Here is a 24,930-nt window from a genome sequence, read left to right as displayed (position 1 = left end):
TCATCAAGAGATGACCACACTAACGTTACCTGATCAAAAAAGCCCTTTGGAAAATCTAGGTTTCATAAGCAAACCTGCCAAAAGAATGCATGTTTCAAGACAAGTGAAAATACATTTATAATATTTATATAATATAATGATTGATATTCTTTAAGGACCATCACTCTTTCATCATATGGACTACGTGAGACAAAGAGTATCCCAATAGTGTCTTTATGCTCGCTTTGAGTATATTTACAGCTCTAAACACTCACGTGCACCGTAAATCATTCAGAGCAACAGAAATCATTCAATTACGCTGAAAACACCGGGCGTTTAATACAATAATAAATCTTTCGGAGTCGGTTTAGAAGATTGAAAATATAATTTCGTGCTTTTTTCCTTTCGTGGAAAACAAAAGGATGCGTGCGGTGGAATGACAACGTCCAGTTACCGTTCATTATTTGTTATTTGTATAGAAAACAGGTGCAAAGAAAGTGAACGGTGACCGGTGTCATTTATATTTGTGTGTTACTCTGTGAATAAAGCCATAAAGGGTTGGAACAACATTAGTAACGTTAAGGTTAAAGAATTTAGATTTTTGAGTGAAGTAACATTCTCCCTTTTGGTCACAATTGTAATATTACAGAATTATACATCTATTAGGTTTCCTCAAATCAATGTGTGTAACGTTAAGTTAACTTAGAAGAAGAAGAAAATATTATCAGTCACGTTTTGTCATCGGAAACACAAATCTGCTGTAACTTACAAATACTATGCTGAGCAAATTATATGAAACTGCTCTCAGAAGTTGGACTAAAACGCAAAAGCTTAATAGGACAAGAATAACATAGTCAATAAAAACTTTCTATTTTTTAACTTCATCTCAGTTTTTCGTTCTCATTAAATTAAACAACGACAAACACGCGAACTGTCATTTAACGTACCTTAGAAATGAGACGCTGACCCCTCCTCCAACACGAACCGAGCTGTCATTACTGTGCTTTACACAGCCTCGGAATCCGGTAACGGGCTCACATTTCAGACAACAGCTACGAAATGAACTCCGCTCACGACAAAAAAAATTAAAGTACATCCACTGAGAGACCGTTACGGAGTATTCGCGTCGTTCCGCGAGACCCCCGCGAACTCAACTCAGCATCACGCGGCGAGAGCGCGCAGATCGATGAAACTTTCAACAGCACGCGTCTTCCTGTAGTCCTTTATCATTAATTATTTATTAATCTTGTGTCTGCCAGTTTACATGGTATACTTAATATATGAATGTTTGCAGACAAAGCCTCTGTGGTGTCACGTGCCACCGGTAGCGTCTTCTTTATTGTTCCACAGACATAACGGGCTCCGTAATTCGTCCGTACACAAATCCATGGTAATCACAAATGGCCTACAATTCCCAGGAAGTATGCCTACGTCATGGCATGTTAGGTCTGCGATTCGCGGGCTCCATCTGCAGGATTCAGAAACTGTTCATAATTAATTTTTTTACCTAAACACAGACCTCTTTTAAATACAGTATCAGTAGTGAATGCACATATGTGACCCTGGACCACACAACCAGTCTCAAGTCGCTGGGGTATATTTTTTTGAAATAGCCAAAATAATAATAATAATAATAATAATAATAATAATAATAATAACCTTGTATTGGTCAAAATTATATTTTTTTCTTTCATGCCAAAATCATTTGGATATTAAGTAATGATCATGTTCCATTAATATATTTTGTAAATTTCCTACAGTAAATATAACAAAACTTATTTTTTGATTATTAATATGCATTCATAAGAACTTAATCTGGATAATTTTAAAGGCAATTTATTCTCAATATTTATTTATTTATTTATTTATTTATTGCACCCTCAGATTCCAGATTTTCAAAAAGTTGTATCTCGGACAAATATTTTCATATCCTTACAAACCATACATCAATAGAAAGCTTATTTATTCAGCTTTCAGAATATGTGAATATGTTATGTTCATGCTAGAACCTGTTCATTTTCAAAGCATATGTACACAATAATAATAATAATGAATGATGACAGAATTTGCATTGCTGTGAATGAATCATATTACAGTTGGATCCTTCTCAGTGTGGAGAGCCAAATGTAATAAGCATAATGTTTGCATTGAAAGAGATATATTAGATTTACAGTCTTGTCAGTATTTTTACTCCGAAAGCAGCAGCATGCCGGTCACAGATGAAAACAAAATTTCCTTCAAGGATTCATCTTCACTGAACCAAGCTCCTGCTAAGCTGATTTAGTTTGTCCCTCGATCATTTTTATTTTATTGCCAAAGTATCACAAAAAAAGGCAGTACGGGTTCACGTCTTAACCCTGCAGCTTCCTCAAATAATAAAAAATGAATGTTTTATTTACATCGTACTTTCATTCTTGTTTAGGACTGAATGGATGGATTTAAGGGAGAATAGATTATTTCATTATTTATACTCCATGGTAGAGTTTGTTTGATTGCTTTTCATTCATGCTAACTGTAAAAGAAATAGTTTGTAATAGAAATAGTATCTATATTACAATAATGAGAATCACCATTAGAAAATGTGTATCACTTTATTAATGCATTGACTAAACTAACAATGAGCAATACATTTGTTACAATATTTATTCATCTTTGATAACGTTTATTAATTCAAATACTTCAACTGATTTATGTTTGCTCATGTCCAAATAATGTAGGTTAAACGCATTTTAATTCTGTATTCACTAATGTTTTTGTAATTTTTAAAATTAATGTTAACTCACAAACACAGGAAAACATATATATATATATATATATATATATATATATATATATATATATTTGTGTGTGTGTGTGTGTGTGTGTGATTTGATCCTTATCTAATAGCATTCAAAAATAATAAATTCAAGTAAATAAGTAAATATTATGCAATGTTTAAAAAATACTATTGTAAACGCTAGATGGCGCGCCTATGCATCGAATGGGTTTCTTGCTTCACCGTTCCTCGTTCTGCGCATGCGCAGCGCCGTTCTTTGTTGTCACGGTCCAAATTTATCCCGGAATAAGGGCAGCACGCATGTGCCGTGAACCCGGATGTATCAGGACTTGTTTGAATAAAGAACAAAAGCATCGGACTGAAAATGCATGATCGAGACTGTTATTAGAAAGTAAAGGGATCTGGTTCCGGTCGGGGTAAAGTACCAGCGCTCCTCGTTTTAGATGATTGATTACAGTAACTCACACGCTGGAGTTTTAATATTTTAATGCACTTGCTTTTAGTCCTTCAGACGCGGTACCATACCAATGCGTGAACATACTTGTCGCAATCTATAAACATAACACTGTAGCTTTAGTTGTAGTGCTGCGATGCATTTGATTCACGTCTACGGTAAAAAGTACGAACGCGGCAGCAACTGGTCCGAGCCAGAGGTTCTGGAGCTGCTGCAGATCTGGTCAGACGTGCCGGTCCAAACCGAGCTAGTGACCTGTCTCCGAAACCAGCATGTGTTCAACCGAATCGCCAGCACTCTGCGGCAGAAGGGCATCAATCGGACCGGGGATCAATGCAGGGAGAAGATCAAGAAGTTAAAGCTGGAGTACAAGCAGAAGACGTTGAGATCCGTGAGGTATTACGAGCTGATGGAAAGGGCGCAGAGCAACCGATCCGCCGCTACCTCCGGTTCGACTTTGCCTTTATGGGGCGGCACAGTGACGAACCAGGTCACCGGAATGCAGGGGTCAGAGGCGCCTGGTCAGCAGCCCAGAGCAGGCGAGATTCTGGAGATCAAGACGGAGGTGATGAGCTCGGATGATGAAGCGGCGGGCCCTCCTGAGATGCTCTATGAGTTCGGACCTGTTGATGAGGATGATGAGGCAGGAGCAGCTGAGCACAAACATGCGGGTCCGAGCACAGAGGAGAACACTGAGATGGACGGAGAGCAGGGAAACACGCATGTCATCTGTTCTCCATCAGGTATCCTGAACAGTCTGTTGAGATGAATGGATGGATGGATGGATAAACAGATTTGGATGTGTAAATACACGTCACAGTGCAACAGAAACCAAACATCATCTGCATAATGTTCTAAACAATATACACATCTTACAGACGCTTGTTGCATAGAATATGTATAAATACGTATTTCTCAATAATTGAGTTTTTTTTTAGGCAAGTTAAGATTTTAACTTCGCCCTTTCAGCATTTTCACTGGCCCCACCACAATTTTATTCAAATGATTTTTCACATATGCATATGAACATAAAGGTGAACATGTATATTGTGCGGAAACATACTAGTGTTTTTAATGTGCAATAACACCTGCAAAATAATGCGTCTATTCATGACAGCTATAAATTCTTCTCCTATGTAATATTATACACTGCAAATTGGTTAGAAATATTCAACTCAATCTTATGTTTATCTCAGGCTATTTTAATTTTGACAATTACAAATTTTACAAATCATTTATTGTTAGCCAGGTAAATTTTTTTTTTTACTTTGGTCACATATTTAAATCGGCACAATATCCAATAACAGTATACAATTTATAAACAGATTTTTTTTTTCATGTTTAAATAATATAAAAAAAACATCTGCCTTGATTTCAGTAAGTACAGAGAAACAGTAACAAAACACCACCTGCTTAACACAGTACACCATTATTTACAAGTTTTTTTTTTATGTTCTTGAAAGACTTTTTTTTTTTTTTCTTACCGAAGGAAGCATTTATTTGATCAAAAAATACGGTAAAATTAGTAATATTATCTATCAGCTAAGCTTCAGGAACTGTATATAATATTTTTATCACTTCAATTCAAAAATAGCATTGCATGGATGCATAATCAAGAAAATGGATGTTATCCATATTTATTTAGAAGGTCTGTGTGGTTTAACGCTGCACAGGCATTACTGCAGTATTTATGCCAAACTCTTTGTTGTCTGCTGTTGGCAGGGATTTTCCATCCAGTGCTTTACTTTCAGCACCGCAGATGTTCTTGATAGCGCTGGCATGTTATCACACCAACTGCCGCTTGAATAAAATGTTGACATAATTGTTCAGTTAATTTTTAATGAAGTGTTTATTTGGTCTTTTATCTCTGATGGACTGACTGAATGTTGAATATCTGCTGATATCGCACCACAGATTGCAGTGACCAGAACATGACCGGCTCCTCCGGTGCGGGTGTTTCCCCGGCAACAGCTCCCATTGTGATGAGAGACGGAGGTAGCCATGGCGACCAGGAAGGGGGTTCCGGATCGTTCCATCAGAGGAAGCGTCGGCGAGTGGGACGTGGGGCCGATGGGGTGTTATCGAATGCTCTGGCTGGATATCTAAGCTGGCAGCAGACAGCAGAAGAGCGTTTCCTGGCTCTGGAGGAGGACCGGATGCGGCAGGAGGCGCGGGCCGAGGAGCGCAGGGAGCAGCAGGAGGAGAGGCGAGCGAAGCAGGAGAGAGATCATGAGTTTCGTCTCATGTCCATGTTGTCCAAAGTCCTGAGTTCATCACGTGGGACGGATGACCAGAGTGCCTCCACCAGCAGGGAAACGTTCCCGGTGCCCAGCACCTCACAAACCTTGTTCCCCTATGTCTTACCCAGCAGTGCCAAAGCTGTACCCAGCATGCCTTGGGGTGATCAGACGGCACGGTTCAGCCCGTACCTTTCCCGCCGTGGCAATAGCATGCGTCTGCACCAGGGAATCCTGCAGGAAGGCTACAATCAGTATCGTGCCAACAAACACGACGAGAATTCAAACCCTCATGTTAGTCTCCCTGGAAACAGTACTGCTTTAATATTATTAGTTACTGCAGATGTTGTTGTTTTATTTATTTTTTAGTATAACAAAATAACACTTTGGTCTGGATATGGCAAAATATATGATAAATTATATACTTTTATATACTCTCACAACTGTAGGATTTTTGTAAAAAAAAATTATTCATTTAATTTGACAGGACACTTTAAATTGATTAAATGTGGCAGCAAATTAAATAGATGCTGCTCTACTGGGGGTTAGTATTCTTCAAAGAAACTTAAATATATATTAAACATTTTCACAAGAATATTAAAAAACAACTGTGTTCAGCATCATAATAATAAATGTTTTTTGAGTAGCAAATAAGCATGTAAGAATTATTTCTGAAGGATCATGTGACACTGAAGACTGGTGTAATGATGCTTAAAATTCAGCTTTACCATCATAGGAATAAAAAACATTTTAAAATATCTTGAAATGTTTATTTAAAATTTGAATACTATTAAAAAAAAATAAGCAAAGAGACTTTCAAAAACATTTGTAAAAAATGACTGACCCCAAACTTTTGAACTGTAGTGTAGGTATGTAGATGAAAAATCAAGAAAAATGTATACTGCATGTTTTATGCAGAAATAAACAAATGACTGACTATACCAAAAGAAGAAGATAAAAATACATTTTACTGCACCATACAGAACCAAACAATCTCTGTGGTGGAAAGGGCAGTTAAAATAAAACCTAGTTTAAATTAAATGGTTTAAATATTTAACTAATATATAATTTAAGTGTAACTGAGCCTTGCCTTTTTTGTAAAATTTTAATAATCCCTTTCCTTAATTAGTTAATTTTGAAATCACCTTGCATTGTGACATTCATGTTCCTTTTTAAATCATTTTCCCATTAATTTCTTAAACAAAATTCAGGTTTAAGTAAAGATGAACTCGAGAAAAAAAAAAAAAAAACTGCTTGGATCCGAGAACATTTGTGAAAATATATTACTCTACAGTCACTCACTCAGTTTATTCTCTGTCTGAGTGAACTGATTTTTTCTGATGTTAAAGACAAACCAAGTCTTGGTTTTACAGGCACTGCTTTGGTGACTGCAGAGGGCACAAGCCTCTTGGGACTTCATAAACAAATCTGTGAAGTTTGCTCATTTGAATACATTTTTTGTGTTTGACTAGCTTCTGCTGTTTGGTAATTTGCTGTGGTTTTAATGTTATTTATTTCAGGGCATTATAAACTTAGGAACCAGTGAAAACAAGCTGTGCTTTGACCTCCTGCAGAAAAGAGTAAGAGATGTGATTTACTTGTTTAGCATTCATTAGTAGAGATCCTTTTTCATTAGCGGTGATTTACGCCTGGTGGGCTATAAAATTGAGAAAGAAAAAATCCCATTAATATATATATATATATATCACACTATCATGGAGTCTTGGGGAATGTGCTTTTTTGGCCAGTGAGCAACCACCCAAAATACCCTATAGCAACTGAATTAAAACAAGCTAAATGCCATTCAGAACGCCTTAGAAACTGCATACCAATGTCCTAGCAACCATCTACATTACCCTTTCGAATTCTGCACAGACAAGCACCACTCACATTGTCATTTCAGTGTTCTTACAGCCAGAAATACTTTCCAAAAACCTTTAAATGGACATGAATTGACAAAGATGTTATTGAGCCTGGATATTACATGTTACAGTCATTGTTGATTGATTCTTGGTTTCTCTAACAGCTGATGCGACCCGACATGCTTCAGATTGAACCAGCGTTCTTACAATACCCCGACTGGAAAGGCCACAGTTTGTAAGCCACCATTTATCCTTAACTTCTTTTCTTTTTCTGTAATCTGTATATTTAGTGTAAAATCCCATGCTCAGCTTTCATTTCACAGTATTGATGTTCTTTTCCCTAAAGCCTTCGAGAGGAAGTTGCTAAGTTCCTGTCAGACTACTGCTGTTCTCCCAAACCGCTAAAACCCAAGAACGTGAGTGTTTTTCTGCTATTTCTACATCAGTGTTGAATTATTGTATGGTATTATGTCTGTTAGTCTTCCTCTTTCTGTTAAAAGAGAAATTCAGACCGCATGCTTGTTTCCTTCGGTTCTTCCGCAGGTCGTTGTGATGAACGGTTGTGGGTCTCTGTTCTCGGCTTTGGCAGCTACGCTCTGTGACCCAGAAGGTATCAGACCATCTGGTCACCACAGAATATGTCTGGGCTCATATCTCATTTTGTTGGGGTTGTCAGTTTTTTTTTTTCTTCTCCATATTTTCACCAAGTTTGCTTTGATTTGATCAGAATGCCAGGAAAAAGGGAAATTATGTGAATTACTATTATAATTTAAAATATCTATTTTCTTGTATTTGAAAATGTAAATTAGTCTTTTGGTGCAAAGCTGAATTTTCAGCATCATTACTCTAGTCTTAAGTGACACATGATCCTTCAGAAACTAGGTACGCTGATTTGTGTTTTTTTCTACCAATTACTATCAAAATTTACTGAAAGCCTTTGATATGGATACTAAACAATTTATAAATCTACTCCAACATTTTAAGATATTGAGAAAATGTTTTTTTTTTTTTTACTTATTATACAATCAAACCATTTTTGATAAACATGTCAATAAACAACATCTTCTAAAATGTTATTGTGTGTGTTTTATAGATGCCATTCTCATCCCGTCCCCCTTCTATGGTGTGATAACAGAGGATGTGGGCTTGTACAGCAGTGTCAAACTACACCATGTGCCACTTTACAGTCAGGTGGTTAGCGAAAGTCCAGTCGTAATATTTCATAATGTAACATTGACATATTTAGTGGTTTTCTGCGGTTTTGTTTATGTTTCTTGTAGCTATACATATTAGATTTCTGTTTGTATTGTGTTGGTACAGCCCACAGGAAGTGATGTCAGACCATTCCAGCTAACTGTTGAGAAATTGGAGAACTCTCTTAAAGAGGCCAAAAAAGAGGTTATTTAATTTTTTTTACTTAGACATGTACATGACATGTTTGAAACTCACATCGTATGGCTCTCTTAAAATTGTACTTTCTTTATATAGGGATTGAACATCAAAGCCCTGATCCTTTTAAACCCCCACAATCCACTGGGAGAAGTGTACTCGTCTGAAGAGATGATCAGCTTTCTAGAGTTTGCCAAAATGTGAGTTAAAACCGTTTCTTACAAGCACTGAACCAAAGCAGCTTTTTCATTATCATCCTCTTTAATATCTGGAAGCCAGTGACATTTTATCAATACAGAAATATTAATGGCATGTTATTACAAAACCCACATAACTTTGTTCATGCTGCTCTTTTTCCATATAGTAAAAACTTTTACAGAGGAGAGATGAGGAACTACCATAAAAGTATCAAAATGCACTTGAGAGCTTAGCACCCTATTCGTTGACAAAATGGCTTTCATCAAAAAAGTTTTAGAATGGCGTGATGATGTGTAATTGATGAAAAACTGGTTGCCAAACTTATGGGTCTGTGATCGCACATCGTTTTCCAAATGTATTCACATGGGTCATTAAGTTGCACCCTATTGACGAGAAATTACATTTGCGTTCAGGAATGTCATTTGAATTTTAATTTCTGCCCTCAGCAGGACTCATTTATTCATTCTTTCTCTTACATTTGCTCCAGGCACAAGCTTCATGTGATTGTGGATGAGATTTACATGCTCTCCGTTTTCAATGAGACGGACACATTTCGCAGTGTTCTCAGCTTGGATGGGTGAGAGACATGCACATAAACTCTCTCTCTCTCTTATTTCTGTGCTTTTTTTAAAGTGTAATTTACTTAGTTTTGTTTGGAAAGGTGTCAATGTCATTTTCATTTAATCTGATAAAGTAGCGTTTATGAGCAGAGCATTTTGTGTACAGCCGTTACCGGGGAAAACAATGTTTCTGCTGCTCCCAAAGCGCCTCCTGCTGGCAGAATGAATTAGCAGTTTCGCTTTTTCTGTTTTCTGCTGCAACTCTGTGCACTTTTTTTATCCTGGCTGAAGCACTTTTTTTTCAGTCTATAAGAATAATCATCCTATTTTATACTTTTAAAGTTAAATATTTTTATATTAATAAGGTGAGTCTGAGAGTATTTTTGACGGTTTATTTGGATTTTGTTTATTTGACGTGATTTCACATTTTTTGTTTGTATGAAATATAAATAAAAGATGAACTTTAATTTATTTGTACTTTTATTTCTAAAATATTATATGGTTTTATAGGAAGAGGTTTTATAGATTTGTAGAATTTGTAGGTACAGACATCCATTGTGGACGCTCTTGGCTTTTTAAAATATTTCTTGGGCTATTTAAAATATTGTTCAAATCGATATCGGAATTATTTTTTATATCAACTGAAATTTAATATGATATAAATTTTGGCCATATCATTCAGCCCTAGGTACATGTGAATATTGCTTGAACTAATCATCACAATTTTTTCCACAGGTTGCCAGATCCCCAAAGAACCCACATTATGTGGGGCGTCAGTAAGGTATGTCACTATTCCTACTGTGAGAAAAGCATTTCCTCAGATTCTTGGCATTGCTTTATTGCATTCAAATGTTGTGTATGCATATAGGACTTTGCTATGGCAGGAATGCGAGTTGGCATGGTCTACTCTGAGAATAGAGATTTGGTTCAGGCCCTGGATCAGCTGGGCTGCTTCCACGGAGTCCCAGGACCCACACAGTACCAGATGGCACAGCTTCTTCGAGACAGAGGTACACATTTTCTCCCTAGCTTTGTCAGTGTTTTTTCTGTTTTTCACTCTACGGCTGATTCACAATTCCCATACATTTCATCCTGTAAATCCATGTAAAATTAGTGTTGGTGTGTCCCAAAACATACTGTCAAAATGATAGTATACTTTTTATTTTTCTTGTTGTTTTTGTTTTTCTATGCTTTTATAGACTTTTTATAGGTCTTTACATGACACTGTTTTCAACTAAAAATGGAAAACTGTGTATGCATCAACTTTTGAATACAGATTTCAAAGTGCAAATGTTTTTAAATCATATTGTACACCATGCTGTCTCCATGTAAGCTTTAAAAAAAATTAAAATTTGTGGAAATGTATACGTACATGTATAGTTTATAGGTTTGAGCATAGTGCTTCTTTACGAAGTGATGCATAATACATTATGGCTCTGTGTAAATGACAACAATGTTTTGTCTTTAAACGTGAAACTTTTCAAAATGCAAAAAAAAATAAAAATAATAATAATTAGTAAATTTTTGTCATGTAATTGTACCATTAACCTTTTGCGCTATATGCGTTTTTAGAATACTACAATTTGGTGTACTGGCTTGATTCATACTTAAAGTTTGTATTTTTAACTGCGCGTTTTGTAATTGTGATAAATTAGGACTGATTGCACTGCAAAAGTATGGTTTTGGTCTATATGACTATATTTGAACCTGTGCAATTGCTTTAAATGATAAATAGACCAAAGTGTATTTCGTTATTCACTGATAACCTTCCCTTCTGGTGTGCATTTTATCCTTCGCAGTGATTTTGATTGACAGGCGATTTGACGAATCATAACTCTGAATCTGCCATTTTAGGCATGAACATGATCTTGAAAAATGGTGTTTAGTGATGTCTTTCCATGGTTGAAACTATCTTCTGATGTTCATTCATGTTTATTTCATGCTATAACTAGTAAAGAGGAAGAGATGATTGCTTCACTTGAACTGAGACGCTACAGCGATCTGTCATGACACATTAAAGAGCCACAAAAAAAGTATTTATTGTTTGAAATTCTTTAAATTAATTTTTTTTTTTTTAAAGCTAAGACTTTGAGTTATACCTAAAGCAACCTGCTCTGTCTCGTTTTTGGGCATGTTGTCAGTTTTCTCTTTGCTCCACGATGTTTGTTTCACTGCGTGAGAACCTGATTTGTATCTTAAGTTAAACTGAAAAACAGTAACAGTCTAGTTCATGAACACATCATTTAGATTTATTCGTTGACAAGAATGATTCGTTCACAACAGCACTTAACTGAGAGAGATTTCTTGCTGTTTCCAGACTGGCTGAATGGTGAGTTCCTTCCAGAGAACAGACGCAGGCTAAGAGAGGCTCACAGCTTCATGACCGAAGAGCTGAAGAAACTGGACATACCATTCCTGCACAGGAGTGCGGGTTTCTTCATCTGGGCAGACTTGAGCAAGGTGAGCACCTTTAGACCAGACTTATGCATCCAAACTCTGGAAATCAGTCATGTTCAGCCGATTTCTATATAATGTTTTGGTGTTTGTGTAGTATCTGAGGGTGAAGACGTTTGCTGAGGAGCTGTCTCTGTGGAGGTGTTTCCTCAAGCACAAGGTTCTGCTGAGCTGCGGTCAGGCCTTCAGCTGTGTGTCTCCAGGCTGGTTCAGAATCATCTTCACTGATCAGCTGCACAAACTAAAGCTAGGTCTGTCGATCGCTCATTTCCATTTCAGTCCCCGTCTTCTTGTAGTGTCTCCTTTGGAGCTGGATAAGATCTGATTATGGCATTTATTCCTTTCAAATCCTTGTTTTACAGGTATGCAGAGGTTTAAATGTGCATTAGAAGAACTTCAGGGCTCTTCAGTGCTTGAGACACAGCAGACAACAAGTGAGGAACAGGATGACAGCTGTGGGACAGCAAGTAGGGAAGACACTAAGACGATAGACGAGTGCAAAGACCAGACACTTAAGTCCTCAAGCGTTCAAACCAAACATGACACAGTACACATTAAGGCAGAACCCGTCTCATTGGCTGATGAGAACTTTGCCGTTATTAATGGCCAATCCGACATCCACTCAGAGAGTCTGGACTCTCTGATTGGTACTCTGCGACAGCAGATCGTCACATCTGATTGGCTGGAGAAGCACAAGCCTGAGCTAGCTGCTGGACAGGACCCAACACAATTGGATGTTTTCACAGACCTGCTTGAAAAAGCCAGGAAATAGAGTAACAGTTGATAGAAACAAGTATGTGCAACGCAACTGTCAAATACAAATACTTTTTTTTTATTTTATGAAAGATACCTTCACCTTATGTACAGTTTAAAGGTAAAATCTGTTAATTGCAGAAACAACACCGTGGCGATCCCTGTAATTAGAGACTGAAACAATTATAGAGAGTCACCACAGCAGTATATGAAAATGTTGTTATTGTTGGATGTTTTTGTACTTTAATTATTACCCTGGCTGTCACAGTAATTGGAGACTGCCCCTTTAATTGCTCTTATATCAAATTCTAAGCATTTACTCTTTTGTCTTGGAGTTGATTTTAAGGGGTCTTATTGAGAGGAATCGCTTTTTTAATTTTTTGATTAGAATTTTGTATAAGGGAAATATATTGTAAATTTCAGTATCTAAATTTTGCTTCCCATTGCAATTTCCTGTGGAAAAAAAAACTCATCAATTAATTTTATTTTTAAAATAAGTTTAATTTTTTTTCAGTAAAAATATCTTTAAAAATGTTTTTTAAACAGGATGGATTTACTTAAGAAACAGCACTGCATATTATATCTTTAATACAAAGTAATAAAAGTATTTTTGTTATTTGATGCTAATGCTATTCAAGAGAGTCTATTAAAAGTATTCATATCTTATGAAGTGTTGTTTATTAGGTAAATTGATCTAGTTTTAAAGCTTTTTAGATATTTTACTTAAAAGACTTATTAAATAGCCATTAAGAAGCATTTTTGCAGCGTCTCTAACTGTGTGTAGCACCTACGACTCTGCACGTCCTTTCAAAGGATCCCAACATGAGAAACGAGAGGGAGATGTTTATTTTTAATTAGATCCCCGTTCATTTCAGTCAGATCTTAACAGTTTGGGCGGCAGAAATCAGTTTCAGCTTTGAAAAGAGACTTTTATTGAGGAATAACTTTATTGACCGCCCATGTGTAAAAAAACCCCCCAAAAAACATAAAAAAAACCACCTGTTTTTGGCGTGCGCACAAAAAATTACTAACCTTACGCTGTAAACCTCAGGGGAAAAATAATGTATATGACCCCTCTAAATTGATTTTAAATCATTTTAAGATTTTGTTGTGGCTTGGCTGTCAGTTTAAGGATAAAAGTGGATGTGTTTATTTACTTTTTGAATCTTCTTATCGTTACATGACGAATTTGTTCCAAAAATGACTTTTTTTTTTTTTTTACACACCGTGGTTGCTTATCATTTTTCAGCTTCCAAGGAAAATGCCTTGTTTCAGATCTTCATTGGTGTTAAATGTTTTAAGGGCTCCTGACTGAATCAATCAATCAATCAATCAATCAATCAATCATCAATTAAAATGTTTTATGTTGAATTATATTTCCAATGTGTTATGTTGCTCCTTTACAATGATCTGAGATCAGATACCGCAGTCTCGCTTGCATTGGTGAGAGTACGGCAAAGCTGACCTGAGGTATGTGGCAGAAAGCGAGCAACAGGAAATAGCCTTGTTCATGGGTTTCCTGTGAGTTCACCCTTGCTGGAGAATAGAGAGTGGCTCTTTCCTGTGCCATTTAGTCGTTGCCATGACGACACAATAACCCTCCTGATGTATTACTACAGTTACTGTGGTTCTGGTTGTGTTGCTTAATACTAAAAGAAGCAAAAAAGTAAAAAGCTTAAAAAGTTAAAGTCATATAAACATTTATGTATGCATGCATATATTTATGTGTGTGTGTGTGTGTGTGTGTGTGTGTGTGTGTGTGTGTACATATATATATATATATATATACAGTTATGCTCATAAATTTACATGCCTCTTGCAGAATATGCAAAATGTTAATTTTAACTAAATAAGAGGGATCATGAAAATCACGTTATTGTTTGTTTAACACTGTCTTGAATAAGCCACATAACAGATGTTTATACATCCTCCACAAGACAAAATAATAACTGAATTTCTAAAAATGACACACCCGTTTAAAATTTTCATCTTAACACTGCGTGCCGTTTCCTGGATGATCCTCGACTGTCTTTCTGTTTTGTGATGGCTGTTCTTGAGTCCCTTGTTGGTCCTGAGCAGTTCATCTGCCTGCTGTTCTTCAGAAAAATCCTCCACCTCCTGCACATTCTTTTGTTTGTCCAACATTTTTTGTATATTTGAACCCTTTCCAACAGTGACTTCATGATTTTGAGATCCATCTTGTCACATGGAGGACATTTGAGGGACTCATAGATAACTATTGTATAAGGTGAAAACATTTACTGATGCTCAAGAAGGCAACATAATGCAGTAAGAGCTGGAGGGGGCCGATCATTTTTGAATAGGATGATCAGAGTAAACTATACTTATTTTGTCTTCAGAGAGACATTTAATACACACACACACACTATATATATATATATATATATATATATATATATATATATATATATATATATATATATATATATATATAGTTATCTAATAAAAAAATATATATATCATTATATACATAATATATTTATGAGTAGTATATTTATTTTTCTCCAGTATTGGACATTTGGTTAAATTCAACCCACAGACTCCTTTGAGCACAGGAAAGTGATTTATAAAATGTCATTTTCACTTTCCAAACCACATGACTCACTGAAACACTCGCAGGGTTTCTGGGGGAATTTAAGCCCTGGCAGTGTACTGTATGTTTATGAGAGGGGGAGTTTCCATTGCGACTGGGTCTCCACCGTGGGTAGAGAGAAACCTTTACAGTGTCGTATTACAGCATTGTGGGGGAAATGCTTCTGCACATCGTTTCTCTGATTCATTTGATATTCGAACGTGATCAGTTACAGTCGCTGGACTGCGTGGAATCAAATCTCTGTCATTTAAACACAGACTTAAGCCATTCAAGGTAAGCAAACCTAACAATGATTGCCTTATTTTGTCTGATATTGCCAACTGTAAGTTTTTAAGTTTGGTTTCCAGCTAAATTGGCAACTTTGTTATTGTTATATCCAACCATCTGCTTTTTCCCAACAGAGCGATGAAAGGACCAGAAGTGGTCGACTCGAGAAGTCGTTTTCGATTTATTGAGTCCTGTCTCGGCTTGATGGGCTGTTTGTGTATCAGCTATGCGATTTGGACACCTCGGTGGCTGGATGACCGGGGTCTGTGGACCTCGGGGAATGAGTCCAGACTGGATGACAGCTGGACCACTGAAGACATTGCTAAAGGTGTGTGCTGTTTGGCTGCTATTCTCATTTATCTTAGGGAATAAAAGCTATTTGTCATTGCCAAGTGTTGTTTGAAATGTTTGCTTCAAAAAAAAGTTGAATAATATGCTATATTATATTATATTTTGTGGTGTTAAATTGTAACATATACTACAATATTAAGTCACCTTACATTATAAACATAACATTTACATGTGAATATATTTCATGTAATTATAAGTCATGTTTTAACCGAAAGACTGTCTGTAAATCATGACTGGTATTAGTACCCCCTCAGAAAACAGTATGCTTACGCCCTTTAGAGCTATTTGATTTGGTTTCGACCTGTCATGTGAGCAATAGTAATATTTTAGTAGCCCACGTGTGGCCCTCATTAATTTTATAATGGCTTTGCATCTTAAAAACTTGGCCTCTATAAAAGATGCATAACTGAAAAACCGTAAAAAGCCCAATTAGATGCTTTTCTGTTGTGTGTTTCACTCTCAGGCCTTTAAAAGCTTTGTTTTTTTGGAGTATTAAAATATATAGCCAGAATGGGAACTGAAAGCGTTAGAGCATATTTTGGCATTTTTTGCAGGATTTAAGATGCTGAGAAGCACAGAGCAGTCAAATGAGAGAGAACCGGTGAACTTCTCCTGAATTTCCAACGTTGGCGTAAAATAATGATATGGTTTTGTGTTGGAGGGGTTTCTACGCTTCGGTGGGCTGCAGCAGACAGGCTATGACACGCTGGACTTGCATTACTCGCATATTTTATTAGTTGTAGCCTGTCTGGTTTTCCCCTCGGTTTAGTTCTTTCTCAGAACAAGCAAAATGAAGAATGTTATAAATAATGAAGGATGAAGTAATGACTGATCAGTTTTAAATAGTTTCATGTTGTTCTTCAAGAGCACTCAGGCTGAAATCTGTTGTCATGGTTTTATGCTAGACGTTCTTAAAGGGATACTCCACCCCAAAATGAAAATGTCGTCATTAATCACTTACCCCCATGTCGTCCCAAACCCATAAAACTTAGTTAGTTTTCGAAACACAATTTAAGATATTTTGGATGAAAACCGGGAGGCTTGTGACTGTTCCATAGACTGCCAAGTAAATTAAACTGTCAAGGTCCAGAAAAGTATGAAATGCATCATCATTATAATCCATCTGCCATCAGTGATTCAACTGTTGAGAATACTTTTTGTATGAACATAAAACAAAAATATGGCTGGCTGACACAGAAGATCGTAGGCAGTTTGAGTGATGCAGAGAGACACACAGGAGACTGTTCACTGTTTTCTTCGCTTACAACAGTATTCTCATCACTTCATAACGTTACGGTGATGGACTATTCTGACGACGTCTTTCATACTTTTCTGGACCTTGATGGTATTTTACTTGGCAGTCTATGGGACACTTACAAGCCTCCCGGTTTTCATCCAAAATATTTTAAAATTTCAAAAGTTTTTACAGGTTTGGAACAATGGAGAGAAGTGATTAATGCTAAAATTTTCATTTTGGGGAGGAGTATCCCTTTAAAGGGACAGTTCACACAAAAATGAAAATGGTGTGTTGTTCCCTCATGTTGTTTGAAACCTGTATGCTTTTTTCTTTGTTCTTTGGGAGATGTATATTTATTTTATATATATATATATACACAAATAAGTATTTTTTTTGTATTTTATAGTTTTATGTGTATATTTATATCTTTATCATATATTTCTGTGTATGTGTAAAAGAAAAAAAGTATTATTATTGGGTCTGGACATAATCATCGGGACATGGTTTATTTTTATTTTGGCTCCAAGGATGACCGTATGACATGACCGTATGACATGCATCAGTATTAAAGGAGTTTCTTTCTGGTTTCCACAGCTCTGGAGGCTGAGAGAGTGTTTGCAGTGGTGGCTTTCCTGATGTCGGTGAGCTCTGGACTGCTGTGTCTCATGTTTGCTCTCTGCTGGACATCTCAAACGGTGCGTTCCTACTCCAACACTCGCTCGCTGCTGATGGCAGGCCAGGTGCTTGATCCGACCACCCTGCTGCTGTTCACACTAGTACCTACAGGTCAGTACCTCGCCATTAAGCTTCCCTTAGCCAAGGAACATGAACATGTTTAACATTCTCCCTTTTGTTTTTTCCCCACAGGGTTTTTCTTTTTTCTCAGCTGGGCGCTTTTTACACATGAACATATTGGTGAGATCAGGGATGATGTCAGTCGACTCGGTCCGTCCTATTGGCTGGGAGTGTTGGGTTGGGCTTCTCTATTGGCCGTGCTGCCTGTGGTCTTCCTGGCAGAGAAGTTTGTGGTTCCCGACATCCTGCCGGAGTTAAAAAATGCTGCCGAAATGTGGTGGAAGGCTCCTGAGGTTGCACACGCACGATCGTTAAGTGAGGGTTGCTATCGTTCACAGCATAAGTCTCATCCTGACTTCAGGAGGTATTTGTCAGTGCCTTGAACAAGTGGAAGAAGGTAGCAAGGAAATACAGAGAAGAGACTCTAGTCTCGCTGGTCTTCTAGCCAAATATATGAGCTGAGCATGTGCCTCACAACAGGAGTGAAGGACCTGGATGAGAAACCTGTAACTGCTCTCTGCGATGTTAGACACAAAGCTACAGATTATAATGTTCAGTGTATTCAGATGTACTTGGAAGAGGATGCCCAAAAATGTGGTTAATGGACTACTAGGGTTCACTATCTAAGTGTGAAATATAAAGCTGAAAGGATCTTGAAGTTGCAGAGAGGCTATTCCTCTAGAACTTGTCATAGTCGTTGTCTGCAGCTGTTATTGTGTGAATTATATACAGTCACTTTCAGGGATGCAGACTTAAATGCTTTTCAAAATGCATTTTAAATATGCTAATTATTAACTAAAACAACAACAACAAAAAACACTAAAATAGTTTATAACTGATTGGGTAAAATATAATAAAATTACTAATAATGGAAACGGGTAGTACTTAACTAATGCTTCAAACGCAATCATTAGTGCCATATACAAGACATTAAAATGTTTTTTTTTTTTTTTTTTTTTTTAAGTTATTGAAACATGTTCTTGTATAGAAAAACAATTAACTTCTAAGATCCACTTGACCTTTCCCCTAAAAGTGGTGATCATTGAATTCCAGATTGTTCTGCTTGTTCTCAATCTTCCAGACAATACTGAGTCAATTAGTCAGAGCACTTTTATACTACTAACACTTAGTGTAATAGGGACTTCCAGCTGCTTAAGCAGAATTCAACACTACTAGGTAGTGCTCCAGTTGTTGTTTTTTTTCTATCCGTCTTTTTTTAAGTGCAAGCAGTGCTCTCTACTGGCGATAGTGCAAAGAGCATCATGTTCTATCCTGTATTTTTAAAGCTATTTAAATAAACCTTTTTGTACTGTTTTAAACCAATAAATGAAATGGTTTTCATATAAAGTTGAGTCTCTATCTATCTATCTATCTATCTATCTATCTATCTATCTATCTATCTATCTATCTATCTATCTATCTGAGACCATATTGGAGGAATGTTTTGAAAATTACTTTGTTTTTATTGTTTGTTTTTCATTTTCATCTTTCAGTAATTTTGTTGTTTTGTCTTTATTAAATATATAATAGATGTGTAAAATATTATTTTTATTATTTTATTAGTGTTCCTGTGGCTCAAATGGTAGAGCAATGCATTAGCAGCGCAAGGTTGTGGGTTTGATTCCCAGGGAACACATGTCAGGTAAAAAAAAAAAATGTTAGCCTGAATGCACTAAGTCTCATTGGATAAAAGCATCTGCTAAATGCATAAAATAATCATTTAAGTTTCTGTTTTAGTACTTTTTTTTTTTTTTTTTAGTTTGGCATGGATGGCATCATTTCTATTTTTAATTTCCATGTATTTTATTACTTGAAAAAAATATATTTTATTGCAACTACTTAAAATGATGTTTTAAGTGCAGTACTTTGGTTTTATTTAACATCATTGTATTTGTGTAATATACATACATATATATATATATATATATATATATATATATATATATATATATATATATATATATATATATATATATATATATGTATATATATATATATATATATATATATATATATATATATATATATATATATATATATATTTTTTTTTTTTTTTTTTTTTTCTAATTGTAAAGATTTTGGAGTAAAAAAATCTAAAATAGATATTAATTCAGCACTATGTCTAAGTTTCTAAAGAACTTATTGTGATTTAAAAAAAAAACACACAAAGATAAATGCACATAAACATTTTCACTAGAGTTGTTTCACTGTATGCAGACCATTAAAATTAAACAGGAAAACATCAGTAGTGTTCTGAGACTGAGGTTATGCCCTCTATCATTATGTTCTTCATTATCATGGAGACAAAATATGAGACTGAGAGCTATCTGAACCTGTGTTTACATTCTGATCCCACCCAAGATGAGATGAATGAACTTGCTGTGGTAATTGTGCATTAATCCGGTGTGGGTCTAATTAAAAGGCAGTTCCGTTCTTTTAGCAGTGCCTAATGAGTTTGTTATTAAATCCACAGAGAATTGTTTTTTAATTTATTATCAGGAAAGCACTTAATTGGCCTTCAGAACAGAACTTGAGTGTCCTTGAAGGTTGTGATGGCAGGGAGCTCGAGAGCGCACAAGCTGACATCTCCATCTCCCCCGAGGGGTTCATGAAAGCCACTCTGTGCGAAAGGTGTGTGTGTCCTGGACACAAGCGGCCACTTAAATGATCGTTTGAGGAGAATTTCAGTGCAGGGCGGCTCTCAGAGGAACTCGGCTGTCCACACAATGCTGACATGCAGCTGTGCCCTTTTTTCTGCTGCATACACTTTTTAGTGTTATTTACGATTGTTTGTACCCAGGTGAGGACCTCTTTTTTTTCACTTAAAGGACAGCTATGTTTAGCCTGTCCTGAAGTGTCCCTTTTGAGCAGGGCAAATGCTGGTCAAAATTAACTTCTTTTAGATTCCCCTTTACATGAACTTACCATGGTTACCATAGGGAACATCCAAAGTTCCTACAATAATACCTGGTATTAGCCACCACTGACATCAATGAAAAAATAAAATACAAAAATTATAAATCTTATAACTGACTACCCAGCTCTCCAGCAGGTCCTTGTTCCCCAGCAAAAATAAATAAATAAAAATAAATAAATAAACCTTCACTTATAACTTGCTTTTATAAAAACAAACCGTGTTAGAAAATGACATTTTAGAAATATTTCTTTCACATACTCTTTGCATTTGCAAGTGGTAGAAATAACGGTGGTAGAAATAACGTAGTTCATATGTTAAAACCGCTTTAGCATTCATTTCTGTTTTTAAACTATTTTTTTCTGTTTTTTTAAAAAAGTCAATAGCGAGCTGAAAGGATCTTCACAAACCTTCCATTTGCAGTATACATGTTGTGGGAAATAACCGATGAAAAAGCATGCAGACTTTTGATACCCTTGGCATTCTTTTTTTAACATTTGGGACATTCAAATCTGGTTTACTTACTATTTAAGGAAGTGTGCTAGTTGGGATGGAGCTATTGTTTTACAGTATGGTAATGCTGCATTCTATTTGACTTGTAAATCAGAAATACATCTGAAAAAGAAACTGCATTTGAAGTCGGACTGCAAACTTCATTGAGATGCAGCACTCGGGTAACTTTTACACAGTCAACTTCAAATCAAAATGTACACAATTTACTCTTTATGCATGATCATGTTTTGTTTTTCTCCAGTTTTTAAAACGGATTACCACTTTTTAGACAACTTTCCTTTTTGGCTGATGTTACAAATCCCTTTTTCAGGCCTGTTCCTTTAATCATATGACTAGATTCAGTGATTAAAAATTCTGTTTTAATCAAATTTAAAGTTATTAAAAAATAAAATGAGTCATTGCAAAGGATGAAACACTGAAATGTATTCTGATTATGTATATTCCTGCATCATTCTAGCGCTATAAACATATGTCCTCAAATAAAACATACCTACGTTCTTTTTAATGACTCCTCGTCAGCCGTGCCAGTGGGATTGAGTGACAGCGAAGCCACGCCCACTTGCTCAGCATGTGTTGCTACGTGAGGCCTCAGCCCTGGCGACACACTTCATATCAATTAAAGCCCAATTAGGGAGCCATGTTCTGCTAATTATGCTATGCTTCACATTCCCAGAATAAAGTGTGCGTGTGTTTACTAAGATAAATAAATAAAGACAAGGGCTGCCAAAGCAAGCCGACCTTAATCAGATTTTCTGTGTGTGTGTGTGTGTGTGTGTGTTTTTCTACTGTGTGATCGAAACAGAAGGTGTAATTATATGACTTCGCCATTTGGTGACAGTGTTGTAACATGTCTTGTGAAAAAGGCGCCAATTCTCCGTCTCATTTCTTCCTATTTGATGAATAATGAAATCAGGGAAGGTTGTTTCATGCAGGGAGGTTGTTTGCTTGTGTGTGTGTGTGTGTGTGTGTGAGAGAGTAACGAGAGAGAGAGAGAGAGAGAGAGAGAGAGAAAAAAAGTGTGCCCACACATGTGGACTGCTTCATCTGTTCAGACGTGAAGCACATTTGGATGAAATGTCGCCTAAAAACCAGACAGTGCTCAGTATTCTGGAATATAATAAATAATAAAGATTCATGTGCTGTGAATCTTTTTATAAAATGCTCTCAGGCTGGTGTAATTGGACTTTTTTTTTCATAACGGTTTGCTAGGCATGCTCACAGCTTTAACCACACAGAGTCAGACAAGAAAGACACAGCCGATTGCAGATAAAATGATAGAGTGATTGAGAGATAGAAGAAGGGAAAATGTGATATGACAGAGTAGAGGCGTGTAAAATAAGATAAAATCCATCGAGTGCCACCTTAAATTTGGATTTCATTTGACTACCTGTCTCTCTAGTAGGTCCTTGTTCCCCTGCTCTAACATGGACTTTGAAATACAACTCACTTATAACTCGCAAAAATCCTCTTTCACCTCCTCTCTGGTTTCAGATTGTGTGTGACAGAATCAGAGTTAAGGCTAGGTTTTCCACTTCATGTTCTTGCTAATGGCTAATCTTGTCTAGCCTTAGACTTGAAATCAATCTGCGCCAATGAGACCGGCCCCTATATTGGTCATTTTTATGGCTAGTCTTATGTAATATGTCAGACTAATCATCTACAGCACTAGCAGCTGTTATTGATCATTGTCCATATTCCTTTTTAGCACACCAGATCTTCATTATAAACAACCAGGAGAAGAGTTTGGGATTGAGCTGGGGCTGTTCCACTGACAAATCCAAATCTTGATTCGTTACGGTTCTCAATCTGTCACCTGGTTTTTCTATCATCAGTTATATAGTGTGAAGGGGAGCAGCCCAAGTCCTGTTAAGCTAATAGCTATTTTAACACAACGATATTCTGATAATTTGTTTACAAACGTGAACTTGATTGGAACTAGATTTTCACAATGAAATGTGAGTAGCAGAACTGCCATGATGCTAGATAGTTGCTAATGCATTAAGTATGTTTTAAGCATGTAACTCTGATCTTATTAACATTCCTCTGTTCAAAAATCGGCATAATATTAAGTATTACTCGTTTGCACAATTTAACAATATACTGTTAGCAATAACAGGTACACTGTAGTTGTATTTTGACTTGTTTAGTGTTTTAATGCAGGTAAACAGTATGTTGGTTTGAGGACGTTTCTACTTGAAATATGCTGATTAAGGGTTTATATTAAACCACTGTGTAATTCCACTGCAACTGCTTGTTTTAAAATGATCTAAACCAGCTTCTTGGTGGCAGTACTTTCTTTTATGGGCCTTTTGATGGGAATGAAGCATCCACAGCAGAAAAGCACTCAGTATTGTGTTATTTGTCAGAAATTGAAGTTCAGGGCTATTGTTGTCACATATGGTCTCAGTAAAAAGAAAGACCTGGACAAGGCTAGCTCTAATATGCTATCCTCTTATATCTTTTGAATATATCTGGCAAATAGTGAGTTTGGCAATTATTTTACTAACATAAACAAGATTATAACAAGATTTTCTTGAGAAATGTGAGATGTGCAAGTGCTATGTTTTTTTTTTTTTATTTTTTATTAGCAGGTGGCTATTCTCCTGACCCTTATGTAAATTGAACATGGTTTTATTATACTTTATTAAAAGTTTAGTAACCATGTTTCTTCTGCATATTCATTACCATTTATATATCCACAGTTTTACTACAAATACCATGGTGGTTAGTGTAGCAAAACCATGGTTAAATTGTGTTTTTTGGTTTTATTTGTAGTAAAACCATGGGATTGCTGTTGCACTAATTAAACTTAATGCTCAAAAGGGTAATGCAGTGAACTTATACCCAATTTTATTATTCAGGTTACAAGGTATACATTTTATAGTTTGGCTCAAATCTTGACGTTCTCTGTTGTAGAGAAAAACTAAAAAGAAATGTATGCGAATGCCTGTTAAACTATGGAAAATACAAATTTATTATGAAATCCTATGACACATTTTTAGCTATGAAAGCATGAAAGCTAACTTACGTAGCTAAATCAATCTTGTGTTGCTAGCATAAACAGACCGTTTATGCTAAAGCCTATCAATAAAGCAAATTTGTTGTGTTATGAATTGACATAGCTATATAAATTTTGCTTATCATAAATGTAAACCGTTAATGCTAAAGCCACTTTATCTTTAAGAATGCTACTTTGCTATGTTATGAATTAGTATGATGGCGCTAAATCAAGTTACTGTGTGACTAAATCAAGCTTGCTTAGCATAGAAGCAGACAGTTAATGCTGAAGCCCATAACACCAAATAGAATGCAACTGCAATTGTTATGAATTACTCAGAAAAATCAGGCTTGCCTAGCTATCACTAGCATTCACATCCTTGCGTAGCGGCTGTGTACACCCACAAAAGTTAGGTATTTCCTGCGTAGCTGTAGTAGAAGCTATGATTAGCTATGATTGTATACTTTTTGACTCATCCACAAGTGTGTGGATAAGAGTTTGTCTAAAGATGAAGGAGAAATCAGAGCTGTGTGCCATCTACGACATTCTGTGCTAACCTCGGCTACTCTGCCAGTTGTT

The 24,930-nt window shown here is 36.2% G+C and overlaps 3 protein-coding genes across 4 annotated transcripts in view; 2 read left to right on the top strand and 1 right to left on the bottom strand.

Moving 5' to 3' along the window:
* Positions 1-1,363, bottom strand: part of furinb (furin (paired basic amino acid cleaving enzyme) b) — a 92,202-nt gene extending 90,839 nt beyond the window's left edge. Inside the window, exon 1 of the mRNA XM_026263381.1 lies at positions 927-1,363. The gene's annotated coding sequence lies outside the window, so the exon portion shown is untranslated. The remainder of the gene's footprint in view (positions 1-926) is intronic.
* A 1,656-nt stretch (positions 1,364-3,019) lies between these two features.
* Positions 3,020-14,038, top strand: accs (1-aminocyclopropane-1-carboxylate synthase homolog (Arabidopsis)(non-functional)). Of its 2 annotated transcripts, none has more exons than XM_026263379.1 (15): positions 3,020-3,952; positions 5,124-5,740; positions 6,967-7,026; positions 7,473-7,543; positions 7,655-7,724; positions 7,852-7,918; positions 8,402-8,502; positions 8,629-8,706; positions 8,797-8,897; positions 9,383-9,472; positions 10,191-10,236; positions 10,324-10,465; positions 11,773-11,915; positions 12,007-12,160; positions 12,272-14,038. In XM_026263379.1, the coding sequence occupies exons 1-15, from the start codon at positions 3,346-3,348 to the stop codon at positions 12,679-12,681; spliced, it is 2,757 nt and encodes a 918-aa protein (XP_026119164.1). In that variant the 5' UTR covers positions 3,020-3,345; the 3' UTR covers positions 12,682-14,038. The 2 variants fall into 2 exon arrangements, with proteins under 2 accessions (XP_026119164.1, XP_026119165.1); XM_026263380.1 differs by having other exon boundaries at positions 3,346-3,952; positions 8,402-8,499; positions 12,272-12,681.
* Positions 14,039-15,346: 1,308 nt separating this feature from the next.
* LOC113098358 (uncharacterized) lies at positions 15,347-18,831 on the top strand. Its single transcript, XM_026263386.1, has 4 exons — positions 15,347-15,549; positions 15,678-15,871; positions 17,726-17,917; positions 17,999-18,831. Exons 1-4 carry the CDS (start codon positions 15,434-15,436, stop codon positions 18,307-18,309), a joined length of 813 nt encoding a protein of 270 aa, XP_026119171.1. The 5' UTR covers positions 15,347-15,433; the 3' UTR covers positions 18,310-18,831.
* The last annotated feature ends 6,099 nt before the right edge of the window (positions 18,832-24,930 follow it).

The sequence above is a fragment of the Carassius auratus genome, unplaced genomic scaffold (assembly GCF_003368295.1).
Source record: "Carassius auratus strain Wakin unplaced genomic scaffold, ASM336829v1 scaf_tig00216542, whole genome shotgun sequence".
Classification (NCBI taxonomy): domain Eukaryota; kingdom Metazoa; phylum Chordata; class Actinopteri; order Cypriniformes; family Cyprinidae; genus Carassius; species Carassius auratus.
Note: the sequence above shows the minus strand (reverse complement) of the source record. Positions and strands in the feature narration are given on the sequence as shown.

Excerpts from the sequence above, each read along its gene's own strand:
- accs (XM_026263379.1), top strand. The coding sequence starts at position 3,346 with ATGCATTTGATTCACGTCTACGGTAAAAAGTACGAACGCGGCAGCAAC. Across the intron at positions 7,027-7,472 it reads TTGACCTCCTGCAGAAAAGA|CTGATGCGACCCGACATGCT; the intron begins GTAAGAGATGTG and ends TTTCTCTAACAG. Across the intron at positions 8,503-8,628 it reads TGCCACTTTACAGTCAGGTG|CCCACAGGAAGTGATGTCAG; the intron begins GTTAGCGAAAGT and ends GTGTTGGTACAG.
- LOC113098358 (XM_026263386.1), top strand. The coding sequence starts at position 15,434 with ATGCTTCTGCACATCGTTTCTCTGATTCATTTGATATTCGAACGTGAT. Across the intron at positions 15,872-17,725 it reads CACTGAAGACATTGCTAAAG|CTCTGGAGGCTGAGAGAGTG; the intron begins GTGTGTGCTGTT and ends TGGTTTCCACAG. Across the intron at positions 17,918-17,998 it reads GTTCACACTAGTACCTACAG|GGTTTTTCTTTTTTCTCAGC; the intron begins GTCAGTACCTCG and ends TTTTCCCCACAG.